This window comes from Photinus pyralis, unplaced genomic scaffold, assembly GCF_008802855.1.
Source record: "Photinus pyralis isolate 1611_PpyrPB1 unplaced genomic scaffold, Ppyr1.3 Ppyr1.4_LG4, whole genome shotgun sequence".
NCBI classification, from domain to species: domain Eukaryota; kingdom Metazoa; phylum Arthropoda; class Insecta; order Coleoptera; family Lampyridae; genus Photinus; species Photinus pyralis.
The window spans coordinates 44,698,741-44,719,581 of NW_022170511.1; the positions used below are offsets into that span (position 1 = coordinate 44,698,741).

Below are 20,841 nucleotides of genomic sequence, written 5' to 3' on the forward strand. Positions count from 1 at the left end.
TGTATTAAGAGAATGTACGTACGGGAGACACAGCCGATTTCAACCAACCATCTTGGCTTCGACAATTCAGCAACGTTTTAAGTGTGTACTTTAATTATAATAAATATTATTTGTTACTTGTGTGTGTTTGTGACAACGGTAATTAAAGGACATATCAATTGGCGACGAGGATACATATTGAGAAAAAAAAAGGGTGCTATTTTTTGAGGTTGGAAACTTGCACGTGCACCGCATCGAGGGCAGTTTGTAAAAGTAACGAGAATCGCTATATCAGAAGACAACAATAATGGTTTTAATTGGGTCCATGCATAAGTTCGATGTCAAGTCAGACGAGTGGATTGTTTATCAAGAACAATTAGAGCAATTTTTTGAAGTAAATAACATAAGGGACACCCAGACGGACAAGAAACAGGTTGCGGCGTTATTGAGTCTAATTGGCTCAGATACATACAAAGTCTTAAGGGATCTATGCACCCCCAGTTTACCAAAGTCGAAATCATACGAAGAATTATGTAAGCTATTAAAGGCTCACTTTTCACCGGCGACTTGCCTCTTTAGGGAGCGCATCGATTTTTATGCTGCTGCGCAGGAGGCGAACGAATCGCTGAACAAATGGTACGCCAGGATTCATAATCTTGCAACAAATTGTGAATTTGGCACCAATTTGAAATCAGTCCTCCGGGATAAGTTCGTTTGCGGTCTTCAAAAAGGGAAAATAAGGGACAGGTTGTGTGAGGAGAAGCCAGGCGAAGTAACTTTGGAGAAGCTAATGGAGATTGCCCTTAGTAAAGAAGCAACATTGTTAGCAGTAGATAAATCAGTAAATTTAGTGAAGTCGAATCCGTTTCAACTGAGGCAGAAGGTATTCCAGCAGCGTCAGACCCCATCAGGCAACTCTGTGGAGAAGAAAATGGGAAAATGGAAGTGCACAGCTTGTGGAAGACTTCACACCGGACAGCAACAATGCAGGTATGCGAGCTACAAGTGCAACAGCTGTAATAAAATTGGACACTTATCAAAGGTATGTAAGTTTAAAGACATTAAACAAAACATGTTGGACTTTGATACAGAGACTGTTGAAATAAATAATATTTACTTTAACAATGACAAACCAATTTACATACATATTTCTGTTAATGAACATAAAATATCATGTCAAATGGACTCAGGGGCAGCTGTATCGGTTTTAAACTATGATACGTATAAAAAATACCTATCAAATTTAGATTTGCATGATTCAAACATCATTTTAAGAAGTTTTTCAGGATGTAAAATTAAACCAGCAGGTTATATAGTAGGTGATGTGCAGTATAACAATACTATTTGCAAAAATTTTAGTTTTCAAATAATTAAAAGCAATCAGCCTTCAGAAAACTTGTTAGGTAGAGATTTCTTGGAAAAATTTAAATTTAGAATAACAGCTGAGGTGTTATCAATAAGTAATGAGACAGAAAATATTTGTGCAGAATTTAAACGTGTGTTTAATAATTCGTTAGGATGTTACAATTATAAAAAAGTTCACTTGCAACTAAAAGAGAATATGCAACCAGTCTTTTTTAAAAGCTAGACAATTACCTTTAGCAATTAAAAAGAGGGTGGAGGATGAACTAAATACTCTTCAAAGGGAGCAAGTTATCACTCCAGTAGAAACTTCAGAGTGGGGAACTCCATTAGTACCGATAATCAAAAATGATGGTTCACTCAAGCTCTGTGGAGACTACAGATTGACCGTTAATAGATATTTCAAACAAGTGCAATATCCATTACCTTCCGTAGAAAGTATATTAATGGAATTAAGCGGGGGCGAATCGTTTACGAAGTTAGATTTAAGTTATGCGTATAACCAAATCAGCGTAGATGACGAATCAGCCATGATTTTAACTTGGACCACACACAAGGGGTTATTTAAGGTGAACAGGTTACCTTACGGCATCACGCCAGCCAGCTCAATTTTCCAAAAGGTACTAGAACAACTACTGCAAGGCATTAAGAATACGGCAAATTTCTTAGACGATATCATTGTAACCGGAGCAACTAGGAAAGAGCACGTAGAAAATCTAAAAGCAGTTCTTAAAAAACTGAACGATGCAGGGTTTAAGCTAAACAAAACTAAATGTGCATTCTTTCAGGAAGAAGTCAGCTATTTAGGTTTCACAATTTCAAAGTATGGTATAAAGAAAAACCTGGAAAAACAACGAGCGATCATTGAAGCACCCAGACCTTCAACGATTACCCAAGTAAAAAGTTTTGCAGGTATGGTTAACTATTATAGCAAATTTGTACCTAAATTAGCAATATTAATGCGACCTATATATGACCTATTGAAGCAAAATCAAAAATATAAATGGACGTCTAATTGTGAAAAATCATTCAAAGAAATCAAAAGTATTATTGCGTCTGATCAAATATTAGCTCACTTTGATCCTAACTTACCCATAGTTGTACAAACAGATGCGAGTCAAGACGGCATAGCAGGAGCATTATTTAACAAAAATAAAAATGGAATTTTGAAGCCAGTGGCGTTCATTTCGAGATCGTTGATGCCGGCAGAAAAAAATTATTCGGTTTTAGATAAGGAGTCTCTGGCAATTTACTGGTCAGTCAAGAAACTATATCAGTATTTGATGGGACAACAGTTTACAATCCAAACGGATCATCGTCCGCTAGTGTCAATCCTAGGTGAAACCAAGGGAATTCCACAGATGGCAGCTTCAAGACTTCAACGTTGATCAGCATTTCTTTCGGGATTTTCATATAAGCTGGAATATATTAAAGGCGAAAATAATAATGTAGCAGACATGCTCAGTAGGCATCCTGTTGATATTTGTTATATTTCCAAAGGTCAAGATGTAAAATCATCTCATCTAAATATGATCATATCCGAAAACTTACCGGTAGACTACAAGAAAGTAGCATTGGAAACTAGAAAAGATGTGGTACTTTCTAAGGTGTATAATTACCTATCGGTAGGTTGGCCAAGCAAGGTGGAGGAGCAAACATTAACACCATATTTTAGAAAAAGATTAGAATTAACTCTGGAGCAGGGATGCGTCATGTGGGGATACAGAATAATAATACCTACAAAATTTAGACAACAATTGCTGGACGAATTACATAGTAGTCATCTGGGGATAGTCAAAATGAAATCCATTGCCCGAGCATACTTCTATTGGCCAAATCTGGATAAGGATATTGAAGAAACGTGTCGAGCATGCATACCTTGCCAGACAATCGCAAACAATCCACAAAAATCAGAGATCATGAGTTGGAACAAACCAACAAGACCGTGGCAACGTATTCACGTGGACTTTTTGGGTCCTATTAAAGGAAACACCTTCCTAATAGTATTAGATGCATTTAGCAAATACCCAGAGATCAAGAAGATGGAAAGAACGACATCGGAAGAGACAATTGAAAAATTCAGGGACATTTTCAGTACTTGGGGAATACCGGAAACAATAGTCTCTGATAACGGACCACAATTTGTGTCGACGGAATTCAAAAACTTCCTCATAAAAAATGGGATAAGGCAGATTACATCAGCACCGTATCACCCATCTACAAATGGAGCAGCCGAAAACGCAGTCCGAACGTTCAAGAAATCATTAAAGGCAGCACTGTTAACTCACAAACATAATATCACTCCTAGTTTAGTAGTTAGTCGATATTTACTTAACTACAGGAACTCTGTGCATTGCGCCACAAATGAAACACCATCGAAACTCATGATAGGCAGAAATGTTAGAACTTTATTCAACTTACTTCAACCGAGGAGGGAGAATAAGGAAAATAATGGAACGGGTAGACATGAAACCTTTCAAGAGGGGGAGACAGTTATGGTTAAGGATTACAGAGATAAAAACAATACTATCTGGATCAAAGCAAAAATTTCTCAAGTGCTAGGGAAGAAAAATTACCTTTGCATGTTACTAAACGGTCAGACGTGGCGAAGACATCTGGATCAGATTCGGAAATTCGGGTTAGAGCTGAACCACGACATCGAGAAGACCTCGGAAAACCATACAACTAAAGTACCAAGCCAACGATTAGAAGAAAAGAGTTCAACCTCCACTCCTCAAACGGAAATTATTGACGATGTTCAGGACGAACAAACAGTTGCAGATTCTAATATAACTCCTTTAGTAAATGCACATGTTGAAAATGTAATTACAAACAATTCGGGTAATTTACCAGAAACTATAGGTAGTAATTATAGCAGAAACAATTCTGGAACTATACCAGAAGCAATAGTTAGTAGGTCAGGTAGGAAAATTAAGAAACCAGAAATTTTCAAAGATTTTGAATGTACTTAAGTGTATTGTAGTTCATTTCTTGTACAACAATTAATCTAAGAAGGGAAGAATTGTAGTGTATTAAGAGAATGTACGTACGGGAGACACAGCCGACTGAACCAACCATCTTGGCTTCGACAATTCAGCAACGTTTTAAGTGTGTACTTTAATTATAATAAATGTTATTTGTTACTTATGTGTGTTTGTGACAACGGTAATTAAAGGACATATCAGATACCATCCAATAGCTCCTCTTTTTCAAATCCATTGTCCTGAAAACGATTGGTCCAAATATTGACGAACCTTTGTAGCATAGTGTGGTGGCGCACCATTTTGCTGAAATACTAGACGATTTTCCAAGTACTCGTTATTTTCTAGTAGGTATCTCTACTAATGCTGAATGAATCGTATTTTCTAATAACTGCAGGTACATCTCTCCTGTTAAATTGCCAGGTAAAAAAAGGGGCCTATGATTATTGGTTACCAAAAATGCCAGCCCAAGAACCTGTCGATTGTGGTGTTGTAGATTAAAGAGCTGGGCAGTTCTATTAGCATTTTCATTGTTCGCAAAAAAAAGACATTATTTGAACAATAGTATAATAATGTGTTATATTATGTTTGAACTCTTTCAGCAAAGTCCATTATCACTGTTCAATGTACCGATTTTGCAACTAAATAACTTTAAAGTGCTATTTGTTACTACTATGATCTGACAACCGTAATTGACAATCACTATTAAACTTCAAAATGTTGCTATAGTAACGCTCTCAACAATAACCAAGATTTGTGTTGCAGAATTGGCATATGTACCCTACCAGTATTAAAAAGAAAAAAAAACGACAAAAAGTACGGTTCAAAATGTAGGAGAGCAACATTTTTTGTATATATTGTTGTATTTATTTTTGTTATTTCATTAATTCATTTACAAGAATTTTTTTTCATAAGAAAATGACACATTTTTGTAACTTTTATTAGCCTCTGTATCGGCTAGGGAAATTAGTAGCGATTTAAAACTTAAAGGTTATAATCCACTTAAAAATACCTTCAAAATGGGGTATCACTCGACCCCCTATTCGACTTAAAATTTTGGGAGCGCTTGTAACCCCCTAGCAAAAAAAATGGTTCCCCCTTGAATAAAAAATTGACGGGTCCGAGTATTTTTTTCGTAGATTTTTGAGGTCCCAAAAATAGGCCCTGTTTCGTTTTCAAATGGCTACCCTGTATGTAGCAACTAACTTCTTCGCGTTTCTTTATATTTATTTACATATACCTACCATTGGAACATTGTGTTCCGTGGAAATTTGGACGAACCTAACCTCTTTGAGCCTTTGGCACCAATCATATTCTGTGATCCCTATTTGACTCGCAAGGCAGGAAGGAAGACGGGCACGTGTAAATCCATAGCACTAGAAAATTGGGACCCATTCCAAGACGGAGTAACTGGAATTAACAAAAATGCCGATTAAACCACTGCCACGTGTGATCGCCCATATGCGCAGTTGGACGTTCCAAGAATGAGTTGAAGGTGAATTTTAACTCAGTTTCCCGGTGAAGTTCCTTTTCGACTTTCGAATTGGATGGGTGCGGTCATATTACAAATTGGCGTCCAACTCTTCTGGAATTTAAACTAAAAGGCATCAAAACGTAGGTGCGTTTGTTTATAACCCTCCACTTATAAATTCCTGTTTAGGTTAATTAGGGTAAAAGCTCCGGTGGGCGTCGCGTCGGTTTGCTGCCCGCCAGCGAAGGATCAACAGGAATATGTTACGGTAGATTAGTGCACCGTAGTTTTAATTATAGCTCGGAACGTCTTTTATTATCCTTACTCTGGGCTATAAATAAAATGTGCAAGTCTCCAATATTGCAAAACGTGTTTCCATTTCGTTGTGGAAACTTAATTTTGGCAAGGTTGCTTGACAAAAAATAAATCGGACAATGACTGCCCGTCTTGAAGCGATTGCAGACCAATAAAGTAAACTGAAAGTTATTAGTTTAGTCTAGCGATCATTTAATGCACAATATTTATACATTTTGATCTTTTGCCAGTTGGGTATTTAATCGTACTATAACGTAGCTCAAGTGAAAATTGGAATGGTTCACTTCGTCGCCGAAACATTCGGGAATTTAATCCCCGAAGAGCCGGAGTGGAAAATCGTGTTAAGTAGAGACGCAATTAATGTAAAGGGAGAAAATCGGCGGTCGGAGAGACAGACAGCAGGGCTTATGTAACACATTCCGGATTCAGCTCGTACACGCATACTTCTTTCATGCTTCTCGTATAACTGTGACAATGTCCGCGAGCCGCGACGGCGTCCACGATCAAATTTATTGCGGCGCTACCGCCAGCCTTCGCGGCGCCAGCGTCTCGACGCTCTCCCTTACCACCCCAAAGGATCTCGGTCCGTCCTTATCAAACGCGACCCGAATTACTTACTATTCGATATTTTTGGTACGTAACAGTTCCTTGGCTTCACTTTCGCTATCTATTGCACTTGATTTTCGTTCAACAGTTCATATTCATTTTTATAGTCACACTTCGAACCGATACAAATCATAAGTCACTTACCACACTCCATTATCATGGAGAGGAAGTGAAAGAAGTGCGGCAATAAAACTTCGTTATATAACTCTACAAGTGAAATAGAAGACGCACTCCCGAGTTTATGATTATAGGATATACTTTTCGAAATTAGTTTTATGGCCATTACGTTGATTTATTCGCCAATATTTTCACGCAAAAATCGTTTACCTTCAAAGTGAATTAATTGCTAAAGATCGTACGGAGCCAACACAGTTCCAAGCCAAATTTCCTGTAAAATGTGCTAAATGACCTGTGAGCTTCCACTGGGGGGAGATCTCGATTGTTGTTAACGTGGATACTGTCAGTTGCCGTAAGTAATGCAAATTAATTGCTTTTCCAACTTTGAGGGAGTTAATAAAACTCCCTCGACTCTTCGACGTATATTTCTTTCAAATACGGATCGGAACTTTAGATTCTTTGTATGCGTTATAGAAACGTAAGAAGTAGAAAGTTGTTTTTGTTCGTGTTTTAAGAAAAATATGAATTCAGTTTAACCAATGACGGATTTATCAGCAGGTCCAAAAATTTGTATCTTACAGAAATAAAAAAAGGTATTATTTATTGTACAGGGTGAGTTTTTTTTTCATTTTGACTATGGTAAACCCTAAGAGATACAAAGTCTCTTAAATTGGCAAAGGTATGCATCAAAAAATAATTTTAACAAACTGTTAGTGATTTTTTCTGAGCTTTCTGGCGATGCTAAAATCAAATATTTTTATGACTTGTTGGTTCGAGCCAATCACATCAATTTTTTAATTTCTTATGGACACCATATTGGATTTTTACGCTACCTAGATAGAGAAAAAATTACATAATTGGAATTTGGAAATGAAAATTAATCTTGAAGTTTGCATTGAAATTTATAATGTATTTCTAATGGTCATAAGTAGGGCTAGGATTTTGATGATTTGGCGCTCCAAATACCGAGTTTTGTTAGTAGTCTTGATTTAGTTTACTCTTTGTATGCCATATATAGAATTAAACATTTCTTTATTTTTATTTATTGATCATATTACTTATTACCGTGTACAAATTCTGCATAAAAAAATAGATCGAAAACAAAACATAATTTAAAAAAATGGAAATGAGCAAAAACTTCAAGACGATTGATTTTAATTTTGCTGATGTAATTTAATAATATTTATAGCCCGACCGGTGATATACTGACGACTGTTTTTCAAACCTGAAAATTGATACTCTTTGAATAATATTCCAGTCAATTAATTGCAAACTGGAAATTTTTCCGAAGCGTTTGATGGGAAAATACGTGCATTTGTCCGAATGTCATCCTCATCACTTCCATCGTCACAAGGTGGAATAGGTTCCATGTTCAAAAGAACTTCAAAGGTGGTAGGTAAAAATTAGCTTCCAAGCATGAGCTAGGTGGCTATTGTGATTACCATTTTTTGGACATGTTAAAATTTCATCATATGTCCACGTTTTAGATCATTTTAAGCAACTTTTAATAAAACAATTTTTTTCTGAAACTACTTTAGAAATAACTACATTTGTCTCTAAAAAGGGTGAAGAAAATGCGATTTTCTTCTCTAGTGAGGAAATAAAAAAACAATTGGTACGTGTCAAACTTCATTATTACATACGATACTTTTTCAATTTTGGTTGTAGTTTCAGAAAAAATTATATGTAAAACTTGAGAAGAAAGTGTTTTTCAACTCTCTTTGAACTCGAGTTGAAAAACTCCACTTTCTTTCTTTCCTTCTGTATTGTTACGTGCGTGCGTCGAGGTAACGGCTCGACGGATTTTTTTAAAATTTTGGATATATATTAGGCATACGGAAACGAGCCGGATTTTTGAAAAAAAAATTTGGAGCGCCTAAACGGCACCGAATTTTTTTTCAAATAGCAACCTAAAATGTTTATTAAAGTATCTTAAAGACTTATTTTTCTGTGGGTTATAACCTACAAAAATTGTGCCAGGTTTTATTATAAAAAAACTGAGAAAAAAATGTCAAAGTTAAAAAACTTGGCAAAACTAAAGTATCAAAGATTAAGAGAATCGAATCTCAAAGCCTTCCCCATAAATTTATTGTTGTACTATTAAAACACGACTATAGTTTCGGCGAAAATCTCCATCATCAGGTGAACTATAAATTAGCTAAACACAAAATTGATCTCGATTACGAGCTGATTACTTACATTAATTATTATTGATGGAAGGTGTTGTTGTAAACATAGAAAACGTGTTGAAAATGAAAAGAATAGATGGTTACAAACGAGGTTACAACAATAAATGTATGGGGAAGGCTTTGAGATCCGATTTTCTTAATCTTTGATATCACTCAACCCCATTTAGAGAAACGATAGATAATGATAAAAAAACTAGTAATTCTAGTTAGGAATTACGATTATTAATTATATGATACCTTGTCACATTAAAATAAAAAAAATAAATAAATCAATAGACAAAGATGAACAAAAATTAAACAAATTTTTCAAAACCCACTCGTGGGTGTTGTCGCGTAGCACACGTGTAAATGATGGGTAACGGGAAATATAAACCATAGCAGCTATCAATTAGCGAAAACCCGAAGTTTTTAGGTGTCCCAGGGGCTGATATCTCGATAGAACAGACAGACAGGCAGATAAACGATGGAAAATCGGGCACATTGCAAAAACAATAGAAGGGATCCAAAACAAAGCAATTTTCAATTAAGTACCAATAAAAAATTAACCGTAATTAATAATCATTTTAAGATATAAAATCCAAATTACATTGACTTCTGTAAGAGGTTAACAAAATTTTCCTATTGGAAACAATTTAGTGTTTAGTAATAAAACGGCACATACAGCAAATTAATATGACTTTTGGCAGTGTATATTAGGCATAAAGGATTTAAGACTGTAAAAAATTGTTTTTGGTTAAATATTTGCTTTGAGCTAGGAAGCTGTTTTGTCAAGATTTTGGCAACTGGTTTTCTCTATCTAGTGACGTAAAAATTCAATATGGCATCCATAAGCAATAACAAAGTTGATGTAGAAAGATGAGGAAGGTTTTGTTAAAATTATTTTTTGATATCTGAATATAAATGAATGGCAGGTCGCCAGTCCATTTTCCGATTTTTTGGCCAGAGCTTCGCAATTTGTAGAGCTACAAGAAATTTTGAAACGGACAATTAACTAGCATAAAATTTTGCATAACTTTGCCTATTTAAGCGATTTTGTTTTTCTTACGGTTTACGACATCCTCATAGTGAAAATGAAAATCAGGTGCCACATTCTTGACAGAACAACTTCCTAAAACCTTGCTAAACCCTTTTTGACAGCCTTACATTTTGTTTAATGAAACCTGCCAAAATTTTAACGAAATCAAAGTAACGTTTTGTCGAAAGAAAAATTGTTAGAAAATCATAATATTTGTAGGTTGTACGCAGAACAAGAAAGTCTTTCGAATAGTTAATAGAAATTTTGCGTTGCAATTAGAAAAATAAAGTTCGTGACCTTTACGGCGCTCCAAACATGTTTTTTCCAAATCCGGTCCGTTGTTTTTCGTTTCCGTATGCTTAATATACAGATCGAAAATTTGAACAAAACCGTCGAGCCGTTATCTCGGAACAAAAATTTATTCTTTAAAAAAATTTTACATGTCCACAAATCGGTGATAGTAATAGCCACCTATAGCTCAAGCAAGCTAGAAACCAAAATAACTCACACCCTGTATAAATACAGAAAACGAGTCTCCCAAAATTAACAAAAATCTCCATATTTTAGTACTGTACTGCAGTATACTGAACACTCTACGTCTGTATACGAAAAATTACCAGACGCTCTGTAAATTATACTTTGAGATCATGAATTTTCAAAATATTCCAATAGCGATCCAATATTACAATTTAAATTTAGTAGTTTTGTATAAGCTGTGTTCCTATTGGTGTAAGAATGTTTAAAGCAGTACATGATTGAGCTTTCTTTAGCTCGGAAGTTACCCAAAGATAATTTCTCGTGTAATTTTCACTAAATCGTGGATTGTAAAAATAATCTAGAAACTCACATAACGATCCCCTAGGGCCTCGGTTACAATAATCATGCTAATAAGGGGAAAAGGCTGTTTTATTGAAGACGATACAACACAAATCAAAGTTGCAATTTCATTGTTAGAATTAATAGAGTTAATATTTCGAACTAGGGTACCGAATTTCAGTTAGTCAGTGTAGGGGCGTGAAAAATGGAATAGGCAAATTTGTAAATCCGCCACTGAATAATACAGACCCATTATTTTCTGGATTTACTTAAATAAGGAATTGGCCTTACTTAATATGTAATAACAGTCCAAAAAGTTTATACAGAGTGTTCAAAATTCACTAGAAATACACCCCAGAAATTTCAGATTCAAGATACCACCCTCATATCGATATTCTGACGTTACGCGACTCTGACCTTTTAAAAAAACTTGATGGTTAGATGCTAGCTACAGGAATTGCTTGTGAAAGCTTCAGGAATTGATTAATTTTAACCAATTTATTTCTACGCAGTTCGGCGTTTTTTTTTTATTTTCTCTTGATTTAAAAAAAACCGTTGGCGTAGGTATGTAAAGATCCGCAGGAGATACATTAACCTTTAAATACAATACTGTCACTTTACAACAGTGTCACAATCCTTATATCAACAATTTTTAAACAATGTTAGTCTGTATATAGTTCGTTTCACCAATAATTTAACATTTCTCATTAGGTCGCCACTGCGATATTTAAAACAATCGGACAATAGCCCCCATTTAACTGAAAGTCAGCGATTCTCAATAAAATTTTAATGTTTCAAACGCCAAATTGTAGTGCTCGTATAAATCGGCCCATTTCCTTAATAAGCGATATACAGGGTGACAATTTGAAAACTTACCACCCCCCATATCTTAGTAAATAAACGAGATATTTAAAAAAATCAAAATCCGTTTCTGTAATTCGGAGGGGGAATCACAATGATATAGTTGGCGACGCACCCCCTCACACCCCCTGCGCCCTAGCCACCCCAACTTTTAAATCTTAAATAGTGACTCCCCATGTGTGATACGTCATTGGAAAGCTCTGAAAAAATGCTTTCCAACCATACCAAATAGCATTACATTTAGGTTAGTAATTATCGTGCAAATCAAAAAATAAACATGGAAAATCGTATTTAACTTGAACTTCCAAAGCCGACTCGACAGCAACTCATTTTTGATCGTCAGTTATAATCTATTCTCAAACTCTTGTCGAACCTTTCCAATGTTGGTTTTTCAATATTTCGACATTCTTGAATTATTCTCTGTCTTAGTTCGTCTATGTTCGCCGGTTGCGTTTTAAATACGACAGATTTTAAATGTATCATATTAGTTTATTTTTTGATTTGCACGATAACTACTAACCTAAATCTAATGCTATTTGGTATGGTTGGAAAGCATTTTTTCAGAGCTTTCCAACGACATATCACACATGGGGGGTCACTATTTAAGATTTAAAATTTGGGGTGGCTGGGGCGCAAGGGGTTGGAGGGGGTGCGTCGCCAACTATGTCATTGTGATTCCCCCTCCGAATTACCGAAACGGATTTTGACTTTTTTAAATATCTCGTTTATTTACTAAGATATGGGAGGTGGTAAGTTTTCAAATTGTCACCCTGTATTTAAAATGTAGTTCCTTAAGGAATGCGTCGATAGGACATTAACGACAATAATCGTGTTGATACCATATTAATGTATTAATTAAATGGGTAGACACATTCCAAGTAGTTTCCCCAATTACAATTTGGCGTTTGAAACATTAAAATTTTATTGAGAACCGCTGACTTTTAGTTAAATGGGGGCTATTGTCCGATTGTTTTAAATGTCGCAGTGGGAATTCCCGCTACTTAACGACCTAATGAGAAATGTTAAATTATTGGTGAAACGAACTATATGTAGGAAATAGTCTCTTGATTTAGCTGTGCTGATTTTGCATTTTGAAGTTCCTACAGGCCCATTGTAAAATTTAGTGTCACTGTTTTCAGCGTTCAATGAGAGTCCAGATGATTTTGTTCGAACTTTAATTGTCAAGTTTTGTGTAATATTTGTGCCATTACAAAAGGTAATGCACTTAATTTTAATTTTAATTCTTCGTTTTTTTGTGAATTGTATTGCCTTCGCCGACGTGTATAACTAGCAGTAGATAACCCTTGAATTTGTTTTGTTATTTACTTGTTTCACTTTAAATGTTATCTTTATTTTGCCGTGTTTAATGTTTAATGTTTAAACTCGTTTAGTTTGATTAGCGACTTCAATTCTTGGTATATTAATCTGCGTTTTTTGACGTGCATGCTGGAGTGTTAAAATTACTTAGCGACATTTATCTCGAAATACAACCTCAGTTTAAGGTTAACCGTAGCCGGGACCTTCAAAAGTATTTCATGTACTTTATGTAAGAAACTTCGGACTGTTATTTTTCACAAATGGGAAAGGGGTGGAGTTGCTCTTAAATCTATTTGGATTGGCATATCAAATTTTGTATTAGGTTAAAGTAAGATTTAAATTATTCAAATGCATGAGTTACTTCCTCGTATTGTTAATTTTTCTATATTGTAGATATTGCTTCAAAATTTTCACTCTGTGAACAATGCTTCGGAAGTTTCTTCGGCTCGGTACTTTTGTCCGAGGGGAACACGGTATGGCTTTAAATGCATTCTGTCTAAATTTGTAGGGGCTCTTTCGGCATTTCGATTCATTTTACACTCTTAAATAAACTATTCAATAAACTTTCTTTTGCTATTCAAATTCATTGAGTGTGTTTTTTTGCGTTCCGTGTTTCTGAATTAAATTTTTTGTACATTTTTGCCAGAGCCCTTTTTTAAATCGGGGTCCGTCCTCATTGCGTACCTTTGAGGTATTGTAGTTACGCCACTGACGTTCCCCTAACATTCTGCATGTTAGACTAACGGATTCATGCGGGGGAACGCGGTGATTTGGGTGTCTTTGGGGTTGCGGCGGTCAAGGGTTTATGTATGTTATAAAGTTGAATTACGCATAAAAAGATAATGTTCATTGTAAATAATTGCATTGTTATCTCCGGTCATTGCGATAAGAGTTTTTTTTATCGTTAATTATGTTTGAAAATAAGCAGATTTCGCCTATAAAAAAACGCAGATGTTAATTTCGTTCGACGACGCATGACGCAATCGCTTGTGCGTAGTATTTGTCTGCTGCCCTGGCCGCCATTATTTATTTCATTTGCGTCGAATAAATTTTTAGTAACTCTGTTTAATAAAATTAGTTAGACATGTGTTTGCGGTTGGTTTAGTGACCGTTTGCCATTGCGCATAGCACTACTGTAGCGAGTATCCCGTGCACCGAGGGGAGATTAGTCACCGGTGATAAGGAGTGAAAGCGGATGCGACGCATTCTTTCCTTGAAATATGATTAGTCTTCTAGACCCCTCGAGACACGTTTCGTGAGTTTTTCTAGATACTTTCCCTTTGATATATAAGCAAATTGAAGCTTGTTTTAGGGCAGTTTCAATATCGATGCCGAAGTGATCACTAGTAAAGTTCGCGCGTATGTAGTAAATTGTGTACAAGTCAGTGTTGTAAGTATAATAATAAGCACATATAAATTCATTATCATTTGACTGTAAATAAAGAAATAAGGTAATTAAATTTACGGTCCAATATGATCTCAATTTGTATAGAAATACCTAGTCGTTTTTTAGACAGAAGTTATGGGAGATTGCCAATCAAATTAGGGGTGGTTAATTGATGCTTAGTCTACACATATACGACGTGTTTGATTAAAACTACCTACATCATCTCTTATTTAAAAGATGCTTGCACAAATAACTTTTTATACAATTTACTAAGCGCTTTGCGTATATAGTCATTACTCCTTCTTTGCAGTTCTGCATCATACCATTTTAGTTTGTCGACATCACGAAATGGGCCCTTCGTTTCAAAGGCCTTCTCCAGAGAGCGTGCGTTGCGAAAACATCGCATGTTCCGGTCCGCATTTTTTCACAAAAACTACTTCCTCAGAATGAAGGTAAATTTTATAGCGCTCTTGCTCCCGATGCATATCTCTGAAGCGTTTTCCGAATGAAACGAATTTATTTACTACGTCCTAAAAACTAGAGTCCATAAAGTTGCGGCCTTCCTTACTCCTGTCGCTCGAATCCCTTACGGTAGTTGTCATAATAATAAAGAGGAACTATACCTACGTTTTAAAGCTGTCTAACGCAACTGCACGAATTCACGAAACTAATTGCTCGTAAAAATAATTCCACCCCCACATTTATATCTACACCCCGTCTATAGACTGACTAATGTAATGGAAGAATTCGTGTCGAGCAATTGCTGCACGCCAACGTAAAGCTCTTTTTAAAGGGCAAGTGATTTTAAGGTGTTTGACCTTTAAAAGCTCCATTTGTTACTTACTCTTTTGGAAACGAGTCGCAAATCTCCATAATGGATGCGGTACAATGAAAACATACAGTTTGGTCAATAATTTTTGGTGTAAATGAGGTTGCTAATGGGAACACGTGGGGTAGGGTTAAAATTATTCATAGGACTCGTTATCGATTGGCGCTAATTTATTAATAGTCACCCTTATGGCAATAGAAAAAACCTTGCGACTAATCCCATTCCGTTTTCTTTTTTCAGCGACTGGCTTAGATCCTTCGAGTTTTCTATCGTCACAATCGCCGAGTCAGTATGACCTTCTGGCGGAGCTGGGGTTACATAACACCACCTGGGCGGGTGTGTCGATCACATCGGGCCCGAGTGTTCCACAGCAACTTCGACCGGCATATTTGCTCCAAGGTAAGTCGAGCGTTTCCAATTTTCCGAATGATCCGGCGCGGAGCGAAAATGAGCTTGAAATGTGAAAATCGAAAACGTCATTAGGCGCGATTTAACCACTTTGATTGTAGCCAGTCTACTGTGTAATGCAATTTGCGACTTGTGGGAGCTCATTTAAGGATGTAATTGGAAATCTATTGATGATTCTCACGGCTTTAGTCGTAATTGCGACAGTAAATTTTCTTCATCCTCAACGTTTATAATTTGATGTCTTGCGTATACAAATATTAAAGGAACATGCTTTAATTTTATATTAACGGTTTGAAATTCCAAAACAATGATAGAGTAGTTATCGCAGCATCAACATTTTGTAATACAATGATCATCAATATTTAAATCCCAAAAAAAAGTAAAATCGAAAAGCATTTGCATCTCAAAAATGTAAAGGTTTTTGTTACAACATTAGATAAGAGCAGTAGATAAAACATCGGTCCTCTGAATATGTAGGATTTTAGAGGCCTCTCTAACGCGCCACGGCGTCGTTACACAGCGGTTATCGTTCAGCAACGACTTTCTTCTGTATTCTACTGGGGTCCGTTAACTTGGCCCCCCCCCCCCCACTGAGAGATTTGATAGTCGTATTATTTTGAAATGAATGCGCTCGGTAATAATAACTCTTGCGCCATTATCGTTTTTTAGAAATCCGAAAAAACAGTTGGGGGGGGGGCAAGTGAACGTAGCCCCCCATTGCGCCACTTGAATTAAAGCTAGCGCCATTACGGATAAGCCGTGACAAATTTTCAAAAAGTGGGGGGGCCAACTTAACGTTTTTAAAAGTTACTTTTTTTGAACATCTTTTCATACGAAATTGTACTCTCAGGTATGCGCTGAAATGCGCCGTAAAAAGATATCTTTGCGCCATTATTGTTTTTTGGTTATCCTTAAATATATTTGGGGGGAGGGTACATCTGGTTATGAGCTCAATTGCGCCACTTGAATTAAAGCTAGCGCCATTACGGTTAAGCCATAAAAAATTTTTAAAAGGGGGTGGGGCTAACTTAACGTTTTCAAAAGTTACGTTTTTTAGCATGTTTTTTCTACTACATCGTACCTTTCATCATGCGCTAAAATGCGCCGTAAACAAAAATCTTGGCGCCATTATAGTGTTTCAGAAACACTATACAGGGTGTTTTTTTGGGAGCTTTAGTTAAACGATTCTGAGAAAGTAAAATAGGTAGGTTTTTAAAAATTTGTATTTAGGAGTTACTCCGATGGCCGAATCGATGTAAAATATTTTCAAAATGGACGCACTTCCGGAAATAACTTTTGAAAACGCTAAGTTAGACCCTCCACTTTTTAAAAATTTTTTATGGCTCAACCGCAATGGCGCTAGCTTTAATTCAAGTGGCGCAATTGAGCGCATAACCAAATGTATCAGGTGACCTAGTTACAAGGGACAAAATACGTACTGGGGGGGGCTACGTTCACTTGCCCCCCCCCCAATGTTTTTTCGGATTTCTAAAAAACGATAATGGCGCAAGAGTTATTATCGGTGGCGCATATGAGCGCATAACGAGCGCATTCATTTCAAAATAATACGACTATGAAATCTCTCAGTGGGGGCCAAGTTAACGGACCCAGTCTACTGACTGACTGAAATTCGGTACCCTAGTTCGAAATATTATTTTATTAACATTATGAAATGAAATTGCAACTTTGATTTGTGTGTGTTCTATCGTCTTCTAAAACAGCTTTTTCCCCTTGTTAGCATGATTATTGTGAACTAGACTCTAGATTGCTTTTACAACTCAAGATTTAATGAAAATTACACGAGAAATTTATTTTTTGTAACTTCTGAGCCATTGGCGGATTTACCAGCAAGCCTTGGAGCCTCGGGCGGCAGATTTTAGGGGGCGGCAAATTTGATCCAAAAATTTGTAACTTACAGAAATAAAAAATATATTATTGTACAAGGTGAGTTTTTTTTTCATTTTGACTATGGTAAACTGTAAGAGATACAAAGTCGCTTAAATATTCAGTTATGCTAATTAATTTTCCCTTTCACTTGTCTCTTGTAGCTTTACAAATAACGTAGTTATGTCGAAAAAACCGAAAAATGTAATTTTCAAGAACGTGCTAGCGTTCATTTATGGTCAAAGATATCAAAAAACAATTTTAACAAACCTTTAGTGGTTTTTTCTGAGCGTTCTGACGATTGGATTTTTACGAGGATTTTTACACTATCTAGATAGAGAAAAAATTACAAAGTCGGAAATACCAAATACCTGGTATTTCATTTAGAAATTAATCTTGAAGGTTTGTATTGAAGTTTACAATGTATTTCTTATGGCCGTGTTGATGGAGACTGCGCCAAACAATAAACGAAAAATGTTACATAATTTTAAGCAAGCCATGGAATTATTGGAGATTAATTTCCGAATGCAATACTAAATAATTGGTAACTCCGACTTTGTAGTTTTTAGCTTCCTAGTATAAGCTAGGTAACTATTGCGATCGCCGATTTTTGGAACAAAATTTCATCAAATTTTTACATTAAAATCTTTTTCCGTCTGTATGTACGTGCGTTCGTTGGCAATTGTTCGAGGTAACGGCTCTACGGATTCGATTCAAATTTTGGATATTATAAATACAGGGTGTTTTTTTTTTCATTTTAAGCATTAGGGTCTCGGAAACCGTAAGACATAGAGATTCGGTTAAATGAGGAAAGAGTTGTAGTTTTAAGGGCTTATTCAAGATATGCTTTTGTTTTTTTTTTAAAAATCCGCAGTTTACTAGATATGAGCGAAAAACAGATTTAGTGATTTTTCATTCATTTTTATTTTATTTATTCGTTGTTGCTTTACCTTATAGTAGGTGGCAACACCATGTCCCTAATACATACAAACAATATACTTAGCACAAATACTAAAATTACAAAATGTATAACATATTGAACCAAACCGACACATTAAAATATCCCATTCTAAAATTGTGACGAACATACAATAATTATTTTAAAAGGTTTCAAATGTTTAGGTTTTCATTTAGGTGATAGTACGCTTTTTCTACTAGAAATTGTTTTAATGCAAATCTAAATTTCATTTAACTGTTGTAGAATCGTTAGTATTAGAAATACAGAAATATGCAAAGAACAAAAATTGTAGATTTTTTTCCGCTTAATAAGATAGATTTACTAATATTTATTCTTCTTTTATAATTTTCGAGTTATAACGCAAACTTACATTTTTTTAAAGTTGGCTGTGACATTTTTAAAAAGTGTTTTTTTTTCTGTTTACAATGATATAAGGTTCATTGACAAATAAACATGATACAGTACTGTTTGTATTATTAAGAGTAGTAAAAACAGATTTTGCCATGGGAAACATTTTTGTTCTCTTAATTATTGTCTATTATAATATTTAACTTGCAGTTAGTTGTGTGAGGGGGCACCGTTGTGTTGAAACCAGCGTAAATTACGTCGTGTTTCCAAATCTAACCCATCTTACATATCCTGAAATTCATTTGGTAGAAAATGAAGATAATATTGTCCAATTTTCGTCGTAAATGAAAGGTCTCACTAGATATTGTTTTCCATGGCCAACTCTGTTTACTTACCTCTCAATAATACGAAAATTACTGCAGGGCGTTTATTGATTAAAGTACATTTAGCAAGCCTTATATCGTTATAAAGAGAAAAATTTGTCCTTTTTAAAAATGTCAAAGCCAACTATGACTACAATTTAAAAAATTATAGTTTGTATTATAACTCAAAAATTGTAAGATCTAAAAATAAATTAGTATGTTCGTCATGTTAAGCATTAAAATGTCTAAAAATTTTATTCGTGTCATTTTATTGTATTTCTAATAACGATTCTACAACAGTTAAATGAAAAATCACTAAATCAGTTTTTCGCCCATATCTAGTGAACCGCGCATTTTTTTCAAAGAACAAAAGCATATCTTAAATAAGCTCTTAAAACGACAACTCTTTGCTCATTTAACCGAATCCGTATGGCTTATGGTTTCCGAGATCCCAATGCCCAAAATGAAAAAAAACTCACCCTGTATATTAGGCATAGGTACGGAAACGAAAAATAGCCAGCCGGATTTTTGAAAAAAAAAAATTGGCCACGCATAACGGCATCCAACTTTTTTTCAATAAACAACTAAATATTTTTATTAGGGTATTGGACAGACCTTATTTTTCTGTGGATAACCTACAACAATTGTGCCACGTTTTATTACAAATAAACTAAGAAAAAAATGTAAATGTTAAAAACCTTGGCAAAAGAGACCGGGGCTAGTTGTTGATACCAACGATTAAAATCGTCTTATTATAACCTTCAGTAGAATTCTTGTGACAACCTGGGGCAAATTGTCACAGTATTACAACAATAATGAAAATAAGAAATCAAAGGGTTGTATTCAGAAACAGAAGTTACAGTTACGAAGAAGTACCTACTTCTTGTAATGTAGGTAGACATATCGTATTCTGAGTCACAACTGTGACATACATAAAACGGATTTCTATCAGTACAGTTTTTATGTGCCCGGTGTTTGCAAGTTGTACATTTAATACAGCTTTCAACTGAAACTGTAGTTTTCCGCAAATAAGACGGTAGGTAGAAGCATTGAATAAGTAGAAGACAGATTTTTTTAAGCGCTTTTAGATTATTTTACTAGTGACAACTTGTCCCGTTTGAGATCTCGATAGAACAGACAGACACACAGATAAACGACGGAAAATCGTGCATCTTGCAAAAAGAATAGAAAGGACAAAGCAATTTTCAATTAAGTACCAATAAAAAATTGACCGTAATTAATAATCGTTTAATTACATTGAATTCTGTAAGAACTTAACAAAAATTTTCTTGTGGGAAACAATTTAGTGTTTAGTAATAAAACGGCACATACCGCAAATTAATTTGACCTTTGGTAGTGTATATTAGGCATAAAGGATGTAAGACTGTCAAAAACGTTTCTTTTTTTCTAAATATTTGCTTTGAGCTAGGATGCTGCTTTGTCAAGATTTTGGCAACAAACAAAGTTGATGTAAAAAGATGAGAAACAATCACCAAGCGTTTGTTAATTATTAATTAATTATTTTTTGATATCTTTGAAAATAAATGAATGCCAGCTCGCCAGTCCATTCTCGAAAATCACATTTTCCGGTTTTTTGGCCAGAGCTTCGCAATTTTTAGAGCTTTGACATGTCCAA

General features: G+C 35.3%; 2 protein-coding genes across 6 annotated transcripts in view; both read left to right on the top strand.

Moving 5' to 3' along the window:
* The first annotated feature begins 2,870 nt into the window (after positions 1-2,870).
* On the top strand, positions 2,871-4,313 carry LOC116169174 (uncharacterized protein K02A2.6-like). The gene has a single exon (XM_031485200.1). It carries the CDS (start codon positions 2,871-2,873, stop codon positions 4,311-4,313), a length of 1,443 nt encoding a protein of 480 aa, XP_031341060.1.
* An 8,917-nt stretch (positions 4,314-13,230) lies between these two features.
* Positions 13,231-20,841, top strand: part of LOC116167775 (protein kinase C-binding protein NELL1-like) — a 33,185-nt gene continuing 25,574 nt past the window's right edge. For all 5 annotated transcript variants that reach the window (XM_031483281.1, XM_031483282.1, XM_031483283.1 and 2 more), the window contains exon 1: positions 13,231-15,644. In XM_031483281.1, coding sequence (XP_031339141.1) covers positions 15,434-15,644 — 211 coding nt within the window. In that variant the 5' untranslated portion in view covers positions 13,231-15,433. The remainder of the gene's footprint in view (positions 15,645-20,841) is intronic.

What these genes read in the sequence shown, in the direction of transcription:
- LOC116169174 (XM_031485200.1), top strand. Translation starts at nt 2,871, where the DNA reads ATGATCATATCCGAAAACTTACCGGTAGACTACAAGAAAGTAGCATTG.